This window comes from Dermacentor andersoni, chromosome 8, assembly GCF_023375885.2.
Source record: "Dermacentor andersoni chromosome 8, qqDerAnde1_hic_scaffold, whole genome shotgun sequence".
Lineage (NCBI taxonomy): Eukaryota > Metazoa > Arthropoda > Arachnida > Ixodida > Ixodidae > Dermacentor > Dermacentor andersoni.
The window spans coordinates 151,081,123-151,097,818 of NC_092821.1; the positions used below are offsets into that span (position 1 = coordinate 151,081,123).

Sequence of the window (16,696 nt, forward strand, 5' to 3'; positions counted from 1 at the left end):
TTTCTGTTTATTTTCTAACTTTAGTTTGACTTTCCAGATAGTTCAATCAGTTACTCTGTCTCGTGAAGGTCGAATAAATGGAAGTCAATTAATAATATAGTTTCATATCTTAAATGCTATAAGAGGTGCTAGTGACACCAATTACGATTACCTTTAGTGTTCAGCATGCATCCAAATATAAAGTACAAAGGTTTTTTTCATATCCCACATCAACTGGAATGAACCTGTAGTGACCAGGAATCAAATCCACAACCTTGTGTTGTGCCTAGCAATAGAATATCATACCTGCTGGGCCACTGTAGCAAGCAAGTGCACCAAAGTGGCAAAATACGATCACATAAACAAATTGTTCTTTAAGAATGCCCTTTCTGACATTAACCATGCTTTATTTAATACAAACAAGCACAAAAACTTGCATTCAAATATAAAACAGCATATACAATACAAAATGTCTTCTTTCCACTGCAAGATCAGCAATTTAAAACAGGATATGCTAAGAACAGTAACCCTAGCTAGGAGTCAACACAACCTTAGAATGTGCAGAAAATATTGTGACAAGAGTGTCTTTATTAAGAGCCATGTGCCCACATGTGGGCAGATGGCTCTTTTGCTGATGGACTACAGTCCATCATCAAAATCAGCTTCTTGGCAGGAAATATGCGATCACCTAAGGAAACACACAAGAAAAAGCACCATTTCTAGATGGTAACTATGTGGTCCTTAAGAATCGAGACTTCTTCATGCAGGAAAGATTAATCCTGAAGAGTGCAAGCAATAAAAAATCTAACAATAAATAAAAGTGACACAGCAAGTGGGGAAAATTTGATAATGAAAATGGGACCCAACTGGTCACATGAAGTGACTTGGCCATGGTTAAGATGTGCAGTGGCTAACATATAGTTAAGCTTGTAACTCCAAGTTGTACAAAAACTATTGCACCTTGGGTGTTCTGGGTGTCACGCAATCAATTCACATGAATAGCATCTTTCCCGAATATCTGGCCAGCAGCAAGTGCAGGCTTCCTGCTGCCTCTTAGGTTTTAAGGAGTGTGTAGCCCCTAGTGAGCCAAAATATATGCCTTTAAATATTCCATATCACAGTCTTCCATGTTAAAGGGACACTAAAGGCAAATACTCAGTCGATGTGGACTGTTTAAATACCTTTCCAGAAACCTCGCAACGCTTGTTTCATGCCAAGAAAAGACTTAGTTTAAGAGAAAATTGTATCTGAAGAATCCAAATAGATTTTTCGAAACTCAAATCTCCCGCCACACAACCGAGTTAGTGGTGACATTGCACACGTCACCCCCGCCTTTTGCTGCCATCGGTGAGTAAAACAACGCCAAACAGACGGTGGCACCGAGCCAAGACAGAGCAGTGGATTTGCCGCTGCAACTGCTTTTTGGTCAGGTGGCGTAGACCGTTAGGGCACCCCGCGATATCACATGGAAGTTGACTTCTCTGCTACTTGCAGTTTTCGCGAGCCAGCAAAACCAGCGTAGCACTACACAATCAGGAAAGTACTGAAACGCAAAAGCGTGGGTGACGCAGAGCCGAGCGAAAAAGAAACCTTTCGACCGCTAGCATCGTTGTCAACGGTAATTTCAATGAGTTTTTTCTAAACATGAAATGGACGGGGTAAGTAGCATTTCATTTTTTCTTATAAAACAGTACGAGGATGTTTTTGCAATGAGTAGTTGAGTACTAGATACAGAATTTAACTGAGGAATGCTTTTGTCATCGGGCAAGTGCTTGAATGTTCTGGGGGAGTCTTTAATCATGTCCTGCATTTACCTCGATTTCTCGAATATTAAGGCTCTGTTCGTGATAATATTGACGCCTTAGAGATTCTTGAGCACTAATCTATCACTTTAGCTTGACTTCGTATTTGCCTTTAGTGTCCCTTTAAGACACAAACATGAATTGGGTTGCTTAAAAGGAATAAACACACTATAGTGTGTAATAAAATTAAGCACAGAATGCACCTAAGCAGCCAACAAGTTTTCCCCAGCTCAAGGCATGCTGAACACACTGATTCGAAGTGATGTTCACAAAAGATGTTGTAGCAGTCATTCGGGAAAGTAGGCTCAAGTTCCCACAGACATGCCACACAAAGTTGGCTAGTTCACAGCTACTGCTGCAATGTGGCAGATCTGCCTAGCAAACAACAAAAAACATCAATGTGCTCTCAATCATATTGTACAAACTGATTCACTTCTGCCAGAGAGCTGTAGATAGAGATTAGACTTAACCAATGGCACTCTTGTAAACAAGCCACCCACTGCTGCACGCTCAAAAAACAGTTGCAACAGCTCATGCCTACCATATGGAACTTATAAAACACAATGCTAAAACAAATTGTGATAAATAATGTACGCAATCAAAGTAAGTAACCGTTGAAGGCTTAAGAGGTAGCTTTAGCTCTGGGGCTCCTATGCAAATGCATGAGAATGAAGAAATCGTTTTTCTCTGCTTTCACAGCACCGAATTCAGTGAGGTTGGCTGCATTTATAGGAGAAAGTAAATATCTATGGATTGTAAAAAGCAGATCTCTTATTTATGCCATTATTTCTTTATGCAAGTCGTTGACAATTGCACAATTCTAAAAGAACACAAGCATCAAGTTTAAAACTTGGTAACTCGGCAATAAAAAGACAATATCGCAGTTCTATAAACTGCATGCATTGAGACATCCAAAGCAGAGAAAATTGGCACAGTATTATACACCGCTCTAAAATGTACCACCAATTTGTGAGCCGGGTTTAACCAAATCCCTGTAAACCTTGTAGCATTGTCACATAAAGCTGTAGACTCATAAATAATGTTTGTCCGATTCAGATGCTGTAACATATGCAGTTTATAGAACCACAATATCTGGTTCTGGTACAACATTAAGAATATATAAACATTGTGCTTCGCTTTTTTTTTAACCGATTTTCAGTAATTTTTGTAGAAGCATTGAGGCCATAAATAACATTTTCGCTTTTACAGCTCACAGAATTAATCTTCCTTAAAAACAAAAAAATTCATTCCAGTTGGCTCGGCAGTTGCCTAATGAAAGCATTTCTACGTTTCACAGGTACAATTGAAACTCGTTATAACGAAGTTGAATCTGCCACAAAAATAATTCTCTTATATCTTAAATTTGTTATAAGCATATATTCACTACACACTATTATTGGCAAGAAGTATTTTGCTTGTCGTTATATCCAATAATTCATTATATCCATAATCATTATATGGAAGTTTCATCATATCTGAATAGAAAAATAAGAGCTGATCCCAAGATAAAGTTTCCTCCGAAATGCCACAGCCACACCGGATGCAGTTCAGCTGCTAGTTCACCACAGGCATTGCCAGGCTCTAACTGCAGCTGTCACTGCATTCAAGGCTGAGATATGTGACAAGAGCGTCAGGGCAATTTGGAGTGCGGTAAAACATGGCAGTACCAAACAAGCTTTGGTGTGAACAGGTCACATCAAATACTTGTGGCCATGACTATGCTGTCGACGAAGGTCGTTGGCGTGCAACTTCGGTAATCCTGGCAAGAAGGAACTGTTTGTCCTTCCCTTCGAGGACAAGCTTGTCCTTGAGGACCTTTTCCATGTGAGCATGTGCAGCTGCCACAGAATAGTAATAGTAAATGCTGATCCTGAAACAACGAAGAGCACATCATGCATTCAGAGCTTATGAGGACTTCATAAAAAAGAATAGCCCTTCAAAGAGTAGGCTTTAGAAAAGGAAGCGCTGCTTTAAGTTTGCACCCCTCCCCCCCTCCATGAATGTATGGTGACCCGAGTTCACATTCAAACAATACAAAAATTAAATGCTTCACTTTGTTTCCGCTCAGATTATTCTACAAGATCACATTTCTTGCTCTACATCGTTTGGTATAGCACTTGTAATTGTTGGATGCCTGTGTTGTCAGACAAAAATGAAAGAGTACCATTGAGCACGAGAGCAAAAGCTGCTGTGTGGCTGTGAACTGGTTTAGCAGCACTGTCAACAACTACAAAAACAATGTGGAAAATGGGTACAGCAGGAAGCATGGCAACTTTACGAGATCACAGTTAGTGCGAAAATTCTGTTTTGTCTTTGATGGAAATCACAAACTGGTTTCATGTTATTGGGATTGGAAACACAAAGCACTCCAGACTGTGAAGTCATTCTGCTGCAACCGCTATCCACGCTCTTGTTTCCTTTGGTGGCCAAGCGGTAGCAAAACCATTCGACATTAAAGCAGCAGCTTGCTTGTGCTCATACGAAGTATTTTTTTTTTCTGTATAAACCAGGCAAGCAATAATGCTAACTAATGCTGAACAAGAACTGTGATCTTGCACCATAATGTGAGCACAAATGATGCAGCAGTATGCACAAAATATGTTTTTGAAATCTCATTGTTTAATTTTTCAAGCTGTTAGAATAAACATCAGGTCACTGTATGGGCCATCAAGCTTAGTTTGGAATACTCACTCCACGTGCACTCATATCACAAATGTGAGATAGAGATTTGGTGAGTGAAGAAAAATGTGAGTACGAATGGGAGTAAGTGCTGGTGAGTTTCAGTGGATGTGACCATGAACAGGAGTGAGTGCTGTTTAATGAGAGCACGAATGAAAGCTAGTGACGGTGAGTTTGAGTAGATGTATCAACAAAAGCGGCTATCGACAAGTGTGAGTGAATGTGTGTATGTCTGTGAGTGAGTGCCGGTGAGCGAAAACAAATGCAAGTATGAGCGTGAGAGGGTGACAGTAAGTGTGAATGGAAGTGACTGTGAACGTGACTGAGTGTTGGTGAGAATAAGTAGGCGAGGGTAGGAAAGTGAGCTAGTGGTGACAAGTGTGAGTGCACATGAGTGTGAGTGAGTACGTCATCTGCACAAACATTGGTGGCTATGCATGAGCGCCAGCTTGTTCTGCCAACCTATGATATCAGTATAAGAAACAGGGTCCGAAATGTACATTAAGCATGACCCAAGTTGTAGAGGGCTTTTACCTATGCACTAAGAAAGACAAAAAGGCCACATGCAAACTAATTTTCACACTACGTCTGGCTCACAGCATTACCACACAGTGTGAACAGCTGCTATATTTATAACATGCACTCCTTCTGTATTGTCAATCTCAGTAACAAATAAAAATACCTCAAATATTGCACAAGCCACTTATGCAATCAATCCTTTGTTGCTGCTCCCAATTATAGAAAGTAAGCATACCTCCACCAACTGTACAATAAGTCAGTCAAACATTTTCTCAAATCTACACATCCTGGCAAATGACTTCTTCAATTTTCCAGAGTACTGCTTTGGCTTCTTTCCTAACCCCTGTTCTCTAAGAAAGATCACAAAAATTGCACCCAGGCAGGCATGGGCCTCCAAGGTCTATACATTTGGAAGCAGTCAAGGAAGTGATACACAACTTACTAAGTGCCACACTGACCACTTTGGAAGGGATGGCTCAGAGCAGGACATAACAATTTGTGTGGCAACAAACAAGCTGTGAATCAGCTCATCTTCTATTTGATTTGACTCGCAATATGCCTTTTGCAAACACTGATTGACTCAACTTGCACTTCTTCAGCAGAAGGAATATATTTTACAAAATTTTGAGGAGCGCCAGCTCACTTTAGAGATATTTATTGACTTTAGTAAGGCATTCGACTCCATCAGTCATGAACTATTATTAAATAAACTTACCTACTACGGCATCCGCGGTGTCGCCTTAAAATTATTTCAGTCGTACTTGCAGCACAGATGCCAATATGTGTTCATTAACAACAAATCGTCCAAAATTTCTTGTGTTACGGCAGGTGTTCCCCAGGGCAGTATGGCAGTATCCTTGTGGCTCTTCTGTTTAATCTTTACGTCAATGATCTCGTTAATATTGATCCTGATGCCAAATTAATAATCTATGCCGACGACACTACTGTCCTGTTCTCGTCCAATAATGCTCCGGAGCTAGTATCAGTGGCTAGCTCTTGTTTGGGAAAAATATATTTATGATCTCTAGAAAATGGTCTCAAGATTAACGCTGATAAAACAAAGGCAGTTTTATTTCAAGCGAAGAATAAGAATATCTATCTTTGTAGGGACGTGGTGTTAGGGCCTTCCAAAATTGAACTCGTCCCTTCTGTGAAAACACTCGGGGTCTTTTTTTGATGAAAATATGAGCTGGAGCGATCACATTGATTTCCTTGCAGTCGAACTCTCCCAAATTACTGGACGCGTTTTCTCTATTCGCTACGTGCCCCGGAAGATTAAAATGTTAATTTATAATGCTTTGTTTGCGAGCCACCTTCATTATTGCTGCCTTATTTGGGGCACCACATCTGTTACAAATATTAAACGTTTGCTTGTAATACAAAAGAAAATTGTTCGCGCAATTAGTGATATGCCCTTGACTGAGCCCCTATTTAAAAAACTTCAGGTAATTAAAGTCAGTGATATGTTTAACTACCGCCTTGCTCTTGGATACCTAAAAGAAACCAAACAGAACTTAAGCCTTGTTTCGTCTCTGGCTGGATTAGAACACAACATCCCATGTTATAACACCAGGTCCCCGGAATACTGGCATGTGCCGCATGTGCGTTCAACTTATGGTAACCAGATAGCTTGTTACACTCTACCCACTTTGCTGAATAATCTCAGATCTGCATCCATTGATGTACCTAATTGTTCTGGCAGAGAACTGTATAATTTCTACTGCCCCGAGAATTGGGTTTGACCATATACTTAAACTTTTTTTAAGAGTTGTGTGCATCTATATATTTATATTGTTTGTTCTTCCCGAGCTGTTTGATGTGCGAAGCGAATTTGTTTAAGTGAGATCTGTGTGCTATATGCCCTTACTCTCTCCTTCCTCTCTTTTTTCGTTCTTCCTCTTTCCTTTCTTTTTCCTTTTTTCTCTTTTTTTTCTCGCTCCTTGCTGTCTGCTGCCTTTTTGACCTTCTGGTTATTAGGAGCAGTCAAGTTGCTTTTTTAGCAACATTTTTCCTAATGCCTTGGCACATTGTACCACTTTTCATGAATAAAGGTATTATTATTATTATTATTATTACTGGATAAGGCAAGATAATTTTTAGTATGCAGCTATCATGCACATAGTCACATATGCAGCAAGTTCTCCAATTAAAAAAAAGGGGGGGGGGGGGTATCTATTCCCCGTAAAATGAAATGTGGCCACTGCAGCAAAAGGATGCCATGGGACTGCATGTTACTATAACGAGACGTCAATGTACGAAACAGTGGAGTCTCACTTTGTGGCTTTTAAGTTTGCAATGCAATCTCACAGGTGCTGCAATCCATTAACAGTTTAGATATCACACACACAATGTAATCACTAACCAGGCTCCCTTTCTGGACATAAAATTCAAGATCCAAGGCGCAAGTGATACTCACGCCAGCACCACGACCACAGGCACGCCAAAAGCAACGCTGGTGAGGAAGTCCACAGCCTTGACCACATACCATCCCCAGGGGTGGTCCTTCCATGAATTGATCAGGTCAGGCACTACCTCCCACGTGAAAAAATACTTCTGGAATGGCCCACACGACAACGACGGCTGTATCCTGGACACAATGAAAATGGGTCAGACAATACCACCTGAAAAGTGAAAATTTCCCTTTTTCCTCAATAACTGGAGTTGCAAGCCAGGTGACTGGTTCAGCTAACATTTCTAGCTCTCATTAAAGTTCCTATCTGATTGTCTAGGTTGGATCAGCTGGGGGAAGCCCAAAACGTGCAAAAAATGGTATCCTTGAATCCCCTTATCCTTCTCGCTAAAAACAAGACAAAGCGCTTTAGCATAGCAGTCCCAAAAACACAACATGGCGCTTGAATGACACGTTTGTAACATGTTTAGACTATGCATACAGTAGCTAATAACAGGCTGCTTGGAGGACTATAAACACAGTCTCTACGTTCTTGACCTCTGTTATGGGACTGAAAAATAACCTCGATAACAATGGAAAATAGCTAATGTCAGCATCAGTGGTGTCTTAGCTTCCCCCTAACCGTTCCCTTCCCCTCACTGCCACAAGAGAATGGAGGAACAGCTTTCTAAACTTAATAGAAAAGAGAGAATTACAATATGCACTTACTCCACGAGGGCATAAGAGAATGGAATCACAGCAAGAAACAGAGCCAACAGCAGGACAATAACAAAAAATGTGTTGGATCGAGACGCCCGGTACGGAGTCTGAGATGGTGCACTGTTGTTCATCAGCGTGAACTGAAAGAAAACACAAAGGAATTCTTGCAAACACACGGACACTCCCAGAAAACGAAGTTGCATGTGGTAGACTGCTCCATATCACAAAATTATAAGAGAATCATCACGGGAGTTTCACATTAACTGCACAAAGTGTTGCTTCCAGGAATGTCTTGAAGCAATATTGTTCATTTTCCTCAATTAAGAAAAATTCAACAAGGGTTAAAAAACATGATCACGTCTCCCTGTTACACTTTGCCAGGGCCACACATGCTTACAAGAAAAGAAAAAAAGGGTGCCGACACTGTACTAGTTTATGGGGATTTTATGTGTGCTACCCTGCCAAATTAAAACTTCCTAGATAGCAAGTATTAAGTGGTATCTAAAGATAAGTGGTGTTCTTTCCCTACATAATTTATGAAGTTTTTAAACACATGGTAACCATAAAATGAGGACCCTTCCACATCAGTACATCAAGCACCATATCTCAAATATGAATAGTTCATTGTACAATTTAGTGGGCCCAATTCACAAGGCTTTACATTGGCAATGGATAGTGCAGCATTTCAGAGAGCGATGTTGCACGATAGAAACATTTTGGTTACCTTGTGTACCGCTTGCTATAGCATTCATCCCCACATTTCTTGCTCCTTTTAAATATGCCAACCCGAACAAAAAAGGGCGCAGTTCTGCCCGAAAGGAGAAGCCTAAATTGAGACAGCAAATTAGTAGACAGCTATACGAAGTAAGGATAGTAGTTTTATCGGCCGTATCAACTTGTAAACATTCATTTATTAATGAAATTAACAAGCATGGTGTCGCATACACACAAGCAAACATTAACACATCTCACTCGATGACTGCACGCACTCGCTGCCAAAACCCTGGAGCAACAAAACACAGCAGCAGCAGTGAGCAAATTGACCTTCGAGCTGCCTCTCGCTTCAATGCACACTAAGCGGCGAGAACACAGCGCACATGAAGCTGTCCAATGCACTCTGTCCAATGCATTGCAAATTGTTTTGAAGATAGGGTGCGTGCGGCCACACCACAAGCAGCCGCCGCCAGAGTAGAATTCCCCTCTCCCTCCCCTGCCCCCGTTGGCTTGCGCACGACGGAAGACAGTGTGCTTCTACCCCGCTTCCCTCCCTTGAGCATGCGAGATTGCACTATGTCCAATGCATCATAGATTCCTTTCAAGATAGGGTGCGCGCGGCTGTGCCATGAACAGATGCCGCTGGAATAGAATGTCTCCCCCTGTGCCTCGCGCACGACAGAATATGGCGCATTCTCCCCACTTTCCTCCCTTGCGCGTGCGAGATCGCACTCTGTCCAATGCATCGCAGATTGCTTTCAAGGCAGGGCATGCGCAGCCGCGCCGCAAGCAGCCGTCGCCAAAGTAGAATTCACCCCCCTCCCTCCCCTGCCCCCTTGATTTGCGCGCGATGGAATACAGCACACTTCCTCCCGGCTTTCCTACCTTGCGCGCGTGAGATCACACATTGCCCAAAGCATCGCAGGTCGCTCTCAAGATAGGATATGCGCTGCTGCACCATAAGCAGCCGCCACTGGAGTAGAATGCCCCCTCACTCTTCTCGGAACCTTGTGCGTGACGGAAAACAGCATGCTTCCTCCCGCTTTCCTCCCTCACGCGTGCGAGATTGAGCCACCATCATTGGCGCATCATCGCAAGCTTTCACTTGCACATACGACACACAGCGCACGACCACAGTGTTATCGCACATAGACTTTATACGGAACATTACCACGACGGCATAAATGAGCCTGGGGTGTCCATATAATTGTTGTTGCAATAAGACTGAATATTGCATTGCGTCAAAACACTAGTGAAAGTTTTCCGGTTTCCCAGAGCCTGGCACATAGTGCCTTGGTCAAAACATTTGCAAACTGTCTCTTGAAATGTGCCTAGTCAAGAGATACAAACAATAACATGGTCAAGCACACAAATTTACTTTAAGCTCATCACAGATGTGCTGCTAGATTTATGAAATATTTGTCGTCACCTTAGTACACAACATGCAATGAATGTGGAGCTATTACAAACCTTCTGCACATAAAAGATGATGAAGTACTTGATCAAGGTGATTGCAGGCAAGAGTGGGCAGTAGAAAGTCCCAAGCCTGACAAAAAAAACAAAAATGTTCACTGTGTCAATCACAGGCTATATAATATAGATGTACGGAGAAAGAAAATGAGGACACTGTTTCAAAAGAAGGATCCCCATATTCTGTTTTATTTCGTTAACATAATTACCACAAGCAGAAGTTGTGAACCTCTGTCCACTCAATACATTTAGAGGCTCCCACGTGCCACCTGATGAAATCCTGGAAAGTCCTGGAGAATGTCAGTGCTCCATGTAAAGAGCATTTTGCTTTGAGTAGCTTTGTGCTCAAAGCACAGATGCACACAATGCAGACACTGCATTGCATTCATTGAAGGCAGATGACATTTGTGCGTGCTTCTAGAGCAGGTGCCAGTGTAGATGCCAGTTCATATTAAAAGTATATGTATAACCAATATGCTTGCACGAAGCAGACATGACAGAGTGGTTAGAATGCTCCACCTGAAACTGCATGATCGTTGGCTCAACTCCATGATTACCTGGTCAAATTAACAAAGTTCACTCATTCTACGGCTCATGAATGCTGTTCGCAGTAATATAGCAAGAAGTGCCAATAACAGTGTTTTTCATACAAGAACAGAAAACACCATCACGGTTGCTTTACATTTTGTGAATACAAATGGCTTCAGCTAATGCTGAAAACAGTACTTAAGCGATGTTCACATTGATAGACAGACAAGAATTATGTACTAGCTTTCAACTGCAAGCCTTAGCACAGGTGAAATTTGGCGTACCATCCTTGTCTACCCATCTATGTCCGTGTAGCTTAAGTACTATGGTCCCAGTATCAGTATCAGATCAATTAGCCCAAAAGAACGTACTCCGGGACTTCAATTGCACCAAGCAGATGTGGCTGTGCACTGGTCTATGACGGAGGCAAATAATTTTTTTTTCCACACAAAATTTGCTTCCCATAAGGTTGCTCCGCAAGAACTGTGATACAGAGCAGTCACAAGATCCACCTAACAAAGGCCACATGGCAAGCACTGCATAGCTGCGATCACAGAGCAGGCTTCTCCAAGAGGTGCACACATGCCCCTTGCCACCTGAGTCTGTTACTACTTGGCACAATTTAATCTTATTACCAAGGCTCAGGAAAAAAAAATTCACCACTATAGTAAATAATAACAGAGAAACAACCGAGACCAGCAATCAGAGGTGTTGCAATTACCAACAAAGTGTCTGTGAGTAGACGAGATCCAGGACTCGGTTTGGAATGTTGAACTCCTGCTGGCCAATCACCTTGGCCAGTTTGCACTCACAACGAGTGACTATTAACCTGTACAAAAATAATAAACAGTACTAAAAAGCTGTGCCTAAAGAATAAACAATATAATTATGTCACCAGCAAACAAGATGCAATCAATAATGATTTCTCATGATAATGACATAAAGGACTACAGGTTTTAACTGGGCAAGATGATTAATGTTGAACAAGCATTTTCCAGTTCCCTGAACTAAGCATCCTAGGCTATAGCATATGGCACAGGTTCAAATAACTACAGCAACGCACAGCTTATGAGCAGTGAGAAGGTTAGATATTAGGACGATTCTATCTTCCTCAAGAGAGGATTTCTTTTTTTTTGCTTATCAATGCACCAGACGAAAAGCAGTATTGGTGAACAACACATGTGGAACACAAACAAGAAAAACCAGCAGACAGAGAGGTGTCGCTGCATATCTGCAGAGGGAGATATAACACATTTTCTGCTAGTTTGTCCAACACTAAAAAAAATAGTGAGACAGTCTTAGTAAGAACTGAGGTGCACCCATGAGCAGCGGGAGTTATGTATCCGGGGTGACAGTGGTATATTTTGAAGTCATGGCAAGAGAAACACAATAAGGGGCTTAGGCATATTAAGAGCTCACAAAAATATTGCGATGCTAGAACTGTCTGCAACTTTCACAACAAAAACATTATTCTCAATGTTATTTGTGTCGTAAACTTAGCAACAGAAGGACATCAGCTACGCTGCTAGGCCTGAAGGCATCGCGACCACAGCCACGCCTACACAAACTAAAGCACAGAGCAGTTAGCAAACTCACTTTCGCGGGCACTCTACAACAAAGACTAGAGTCACTCCAACAATAAAGTCCAACATAGTGAGCTTGTAGATCTGCTGACCAACTGCTGTTTCCCAGCACTGAAAAAAAGAAATGGAGAGATAAAATACAGTGCACATCAGGCACAGTATCTTTGAACACTTGCCACATTAAACACAGCATTCTGCATGTTCCAGCCTGTTGGTATATACCTCTTGGTTGTTGGTTATACCTCATGGTAAAAAAAAACAAAAAACAGAGCAGTTTTTTACACTGTTCAAATAGCTGCTTTTGACACAGAGGCTGTCCATAGCCATTAACCCTTTCAGTCTTAGGTTTTTTCAGAGGTTACACACCCCCAGCATCGGGTCTCTTTCTCAGATATTATAAAGCAACCCCAATGGCTTACTTTTGGATGAGCAGAAATGAAAAAAAAAATGGCACAGATAATGGCAAATGCTCTCTTGGTGTGGTCCTCACATTACTATCTTACAAAAGGAATGTCAAAAAAAAAAAAGAACATGGCAAGACAAACGCAGAAAGGTGCTGGTACATCAGTGGTGCTGAAAGGGCTAGAAGCAAAAAAGAAATTTTCAACAAGAGGTTTCCCTTCTTGCATTAATTTCTTAAAGCAACAGTAAAAAGAAACACTAAATCGGTTCATAGTGGTAAGCTATTCTCTCAAAGCCATGTTTTCACTGATTTTGCAGAAATAGGTTGATTATAAGAAGAGAAAATGGTAGTCAAAGTTGCATTTTTTTTTAATTTTATGCCGGAACAACAGCACTAGTACCTCTGTGTGATGCCACAAATTTCAATGCATTTTTATGTATCTGGGCTGTTGTGGCTCAGCGAAACTTCTTCAGACTAGCTAAGTTCAGTTCTGAGCTATTTTAGAATACTACATTGTAGACCGTCCTTACCAATAAAGTGCAAACAGACGCCATCAAAATCCATGACGTCACGGTGAGCTAGTGTGCGAACTTAAGGTAGCATCACTACCCATCTTTAGTTCTTGCGTCTTTTCTCACTTTCTCATGTTGTAGAAAGGTTCTTTTACTAATACAGCTCAATTTTTTTATCTTTTATTTAGTGTGCCTTCAAGGTTATATGTTGCAATTCCAAACACTTTCATGTATCACTTTTACAAAAACTTGGTTTAGGGTCCTTTATAGTACCATGTCTTAAACAACTAAGTTGCAGAGCATCCTAACCTCACAAGGACAGCAGTTATAATCTTCACTCTTTCTCCCTGCTGTCATTGTAACTGACAAATTATTACTTTTCTACATTCAGACATATAAACACATTAAAGAGCACTGTAATTTTGGCCTCGACTTTCATCTTGTACAAGCACAAAGAGGCATACTACCATTACATAAGAGGCACAGCGCATTGATCCGCAAACTTACAAAAATTGCGGTGTCCTCACACAGCCATTATGATAAAACACTGTCACTGTTTTGTTTTTGTTTTTATAGTGATACCGATTATACAAACACTGCGGCTGTATTTGCAGTGCCATCATCGTCATGCTGTCACAGTATCAACAGCGCATGCGCAATCCACACATGGTGGGTTAGAATAAACGGGTGGCTCAGAATAAATGTTCTGGGCAGCCCTATGGAAGAATGGTGACACAGAAAAAGCCCCCAAGAGCACAAGAGCACAAGAGGTGAGCCACTCACCATTGGCTTCTTGCAATCCCCGTAACCTTCTAGGCAGTTGTTCTCCCTGACAGGAGAGCAGTTGATCTGCTTGTACAGCGACAGCAGCAGCACAAAAATGGATGTGAAGCGCAGGAACACTGTCCTGGGAAAGGAGAGGCAAGGACAAGCTAGAAGTTCCCACTACAAACCATCACAGCACGTGACCATTATCATCATGAGCATGCCTACATGCTCATCTACTGTTAATTGTTCTCCTTACTGTTGTCACTCCCTCAGTGCTGCCCGCTTACACGTGGCCAACTCAAACACGAAGTTAGTTTGACTTGTCTTCTTCCTAACTCGGCACTGTTTTCCATATTTGGAGTATGAACTAAGCCTTGTAACACACAAGCACAGTTGCACATCAAGGAAAATTAGAACGACTTGTTCACCTTTATTTTTGGCCATGAAGAGTATGTTTATAAAAAAGTAACAACACGTCATTTGAGATGCAATATAATTAGTACAATAACTAATTAGTAAATGGTTTACTGAACCATCCAAACATGATAGCTCTCTCCTGCATATCTGCATATAAAATATCTTTTAAATAGGGATGTATGAATACCAAATACAGTTAGACCTCGATATAACAAAGCTGGTAAAATCAACAATTTGCTTAATGATATCGAAATTCTGTTCTATTGAAATTCAATCTTTTAAGCAAGTAAATACAGTGGCATATGGATTTTTCTTACTTGGAAGGCGCCACAAAATCTTCAGAATTTTCAGGCAATTGGAGAAAGCAAATCTTAATGAGGAAAAAATAATTTTGCTGAATTTTAATGTCAATGATCAAAGATACAGTTTCATGCCACGTAAACAATATCTTCACATTGGCAATACGAAGCAAAGCCAGCCAAGCTTTGGCATCCACTCCACCCCTGTAGCTGTTAGTGCCACCCGCAGTGGTACAAAGCTATTGTGAAAAGCACCAGCAGCAGGGAGCAAATGCTTCGTCTGCCTCTCTGAAAGTCAACATTAGGCAACCTCCAGCACTAACAGCGATGGAGGACAGCCCACGATGCCATGCCATCTCAGCTCTCCCAGTCGTTGCGCACGTGGCAGATTATCTCTAAAACAGGGCGCATGGGCTGTGTATGTGCTAAGCCATGCTGACAGCCATGCACAGCCATGGCCCCCCTAGAAAAGGAGACACACGCCAACCTGCTTCCCTACGCACATTTTATTATGTTACTGTGAGCTCACTCCCCTCCCCTCTTTCCCAATGCTCACACAGAAATGTGCTCGTCAAGCAACCATCCTTCTCGACTCACCACTGCACATTTTCACTCGCACTTAAAGCATACAGTGTGTGGGGCACCACAGGATCTTATTGTATTGGACTTTATACGAAACAGAACGCTGCTCACAGTGCACTCACAGTCGTGCACAGCGCAATTTGAGTTGAGATACGTTTGCAAGCAGTCGCATGTCATTCAACTATTTGACCATTTGTATCCATGGAAATTTTTATTGTATTGTCTCTGTATTCCTTTGCAGCAACAGTGAAATATTGTTATACTGAAATTGTGTGTAAACACACTTTGTTATACTGAGGTTCAAATACATGATGTTCTATGAACAAGAAGTTATAAAAGTTAAATACTTTGTTATATAGAGAATTGCATTATATTTAAGTTCTTTATATCTAGGTTTAACCGTATCCAGATCAAGGGTTTGTGCCAAGATGGAAGAAGTGAACACACAGAACTCCTTTGCCAGTCCTGCCTCTTTTGCATGAAGTCACTTCGTGCAACAATACCAGTTCACCGAACTTTCAATTCTGGTTCATAACAACATAGATTGGATAGGCTTATCCAGCCTACTCCAGTTCAAGCATTACTGACATGCATTTGTGGGTCATGTCGGCTACCTGAGCAAGGTGAGCTTGACTTGAAATGCGACCGAGTAGTTCTCAAGCCGGATGAGCTTGGAGAAGAGCGCAGGCACTATAAGGTTGAGGCCCGTGATTACCAACGAGGGCACGAATTGAATCACCAATGCAAGAGTTTTATGAGTAGTCTGCGCCTGAGATTGCCTCTGGAAAAGCAGAAAAATACACATCAGCTGAGTTACAGCAACAAAATTAAATAACACTAATACAGGGTTGCACAAGTTAAAGCGAAAGCCATGGTGAGCAAGGCACATTTTTATTTAATTACAGCTGGGACATCTCAAATGATGCATACCTCAACAGTTAAATAATGCTGGCACAATGTCTTAAATTTTGTGTCTTCAGAGTCCTAGTGTAGTCAATTAGAATAATCCTCCATCTCCCATGCAGCTCTAATCTTTAAGTAAAACAGAACTAGGAACAATTGCACAATAAAAATTACAATGTAAACACACTTCCCGCCGATTTCTCACACTCTCAAACATTAGAAATTGGTTTCTCCTCGGAGCATGGCACATGTGTCACCCAACCTCTCTGAGCTGATTACCAACTCATCACCATATACAGTCGCCGACCGATTTTTCAGACTCCAAAACTTCGGACATGTTCGATCATTCGGTCTGCTTCGCGGCACCGCCATTCTCCCCATAGATCATAACGTATAACAACTGCCGAAAATTCGGACACCTCGCAACCA

The 16,696-nt window shown here is 41.5% G+C and overlaps 1 protein-coding gene across 5 annotated transcripts in view; it reads right to left on the reverse strand.

Annotated features, from left to right (window-relative positions):
- LOC126525507 (transmembrane channel-like protein 7) overlaps nucleotides 1-16,696 on the reverse strand; it is a 97,271-nt gene that overhangs the window by 20,964 nt on the left and 59,611 nt on the right. For 4 of the 5 annotated variants that reach the window (XM_050173399.3, XM_072290061.1, XM_050173398.3 and 1 more), the window contains 8 exons: nucleotides 15,979-16,145; nucleotides 14,082-14,205; nucleotides 12,397-12,494; nucleotides 11,522-11,629; nucleotides 10,273-10,348; nucleotides 8,098-8,228; nucleotides 7,396-7,566; nucleotides 347-3,651 (listed from right to left, as the gene is read on the reverse strand). In XM_050173399.3, coding sequence (XP_050029356.2) covers nucleotides 3,498-3,651; nucleotides 7,396-7,566; nucleotides 8,098-8,228; nucleotides 10,273-10,348; nucleotides 11,522-11,629; nucleotides 12,397-12,494; nucleotides 14,082-14,205; nucleotides 15,979-16,145 — 1,029 coding nt within the window. In that variant the 3' untranslated portion in view covers nucleotides 347-3,497. Of the gene's footprint in view, nucleotides 1-346; nucleotides 3,652-7,395; nucleotides 7,567-8,097; nucleotides 8,229-10,272; nucleotides 10,349-11,521; nucleotides 11,630-12,396; nucleotides 12,495-14,081; nucleotides 14,206-15,978; nucleotides 16,146-16,696 lie in introns of those variants that run through there. The other variant, XM_072290060.1, reaches the window with a different exon arrangement.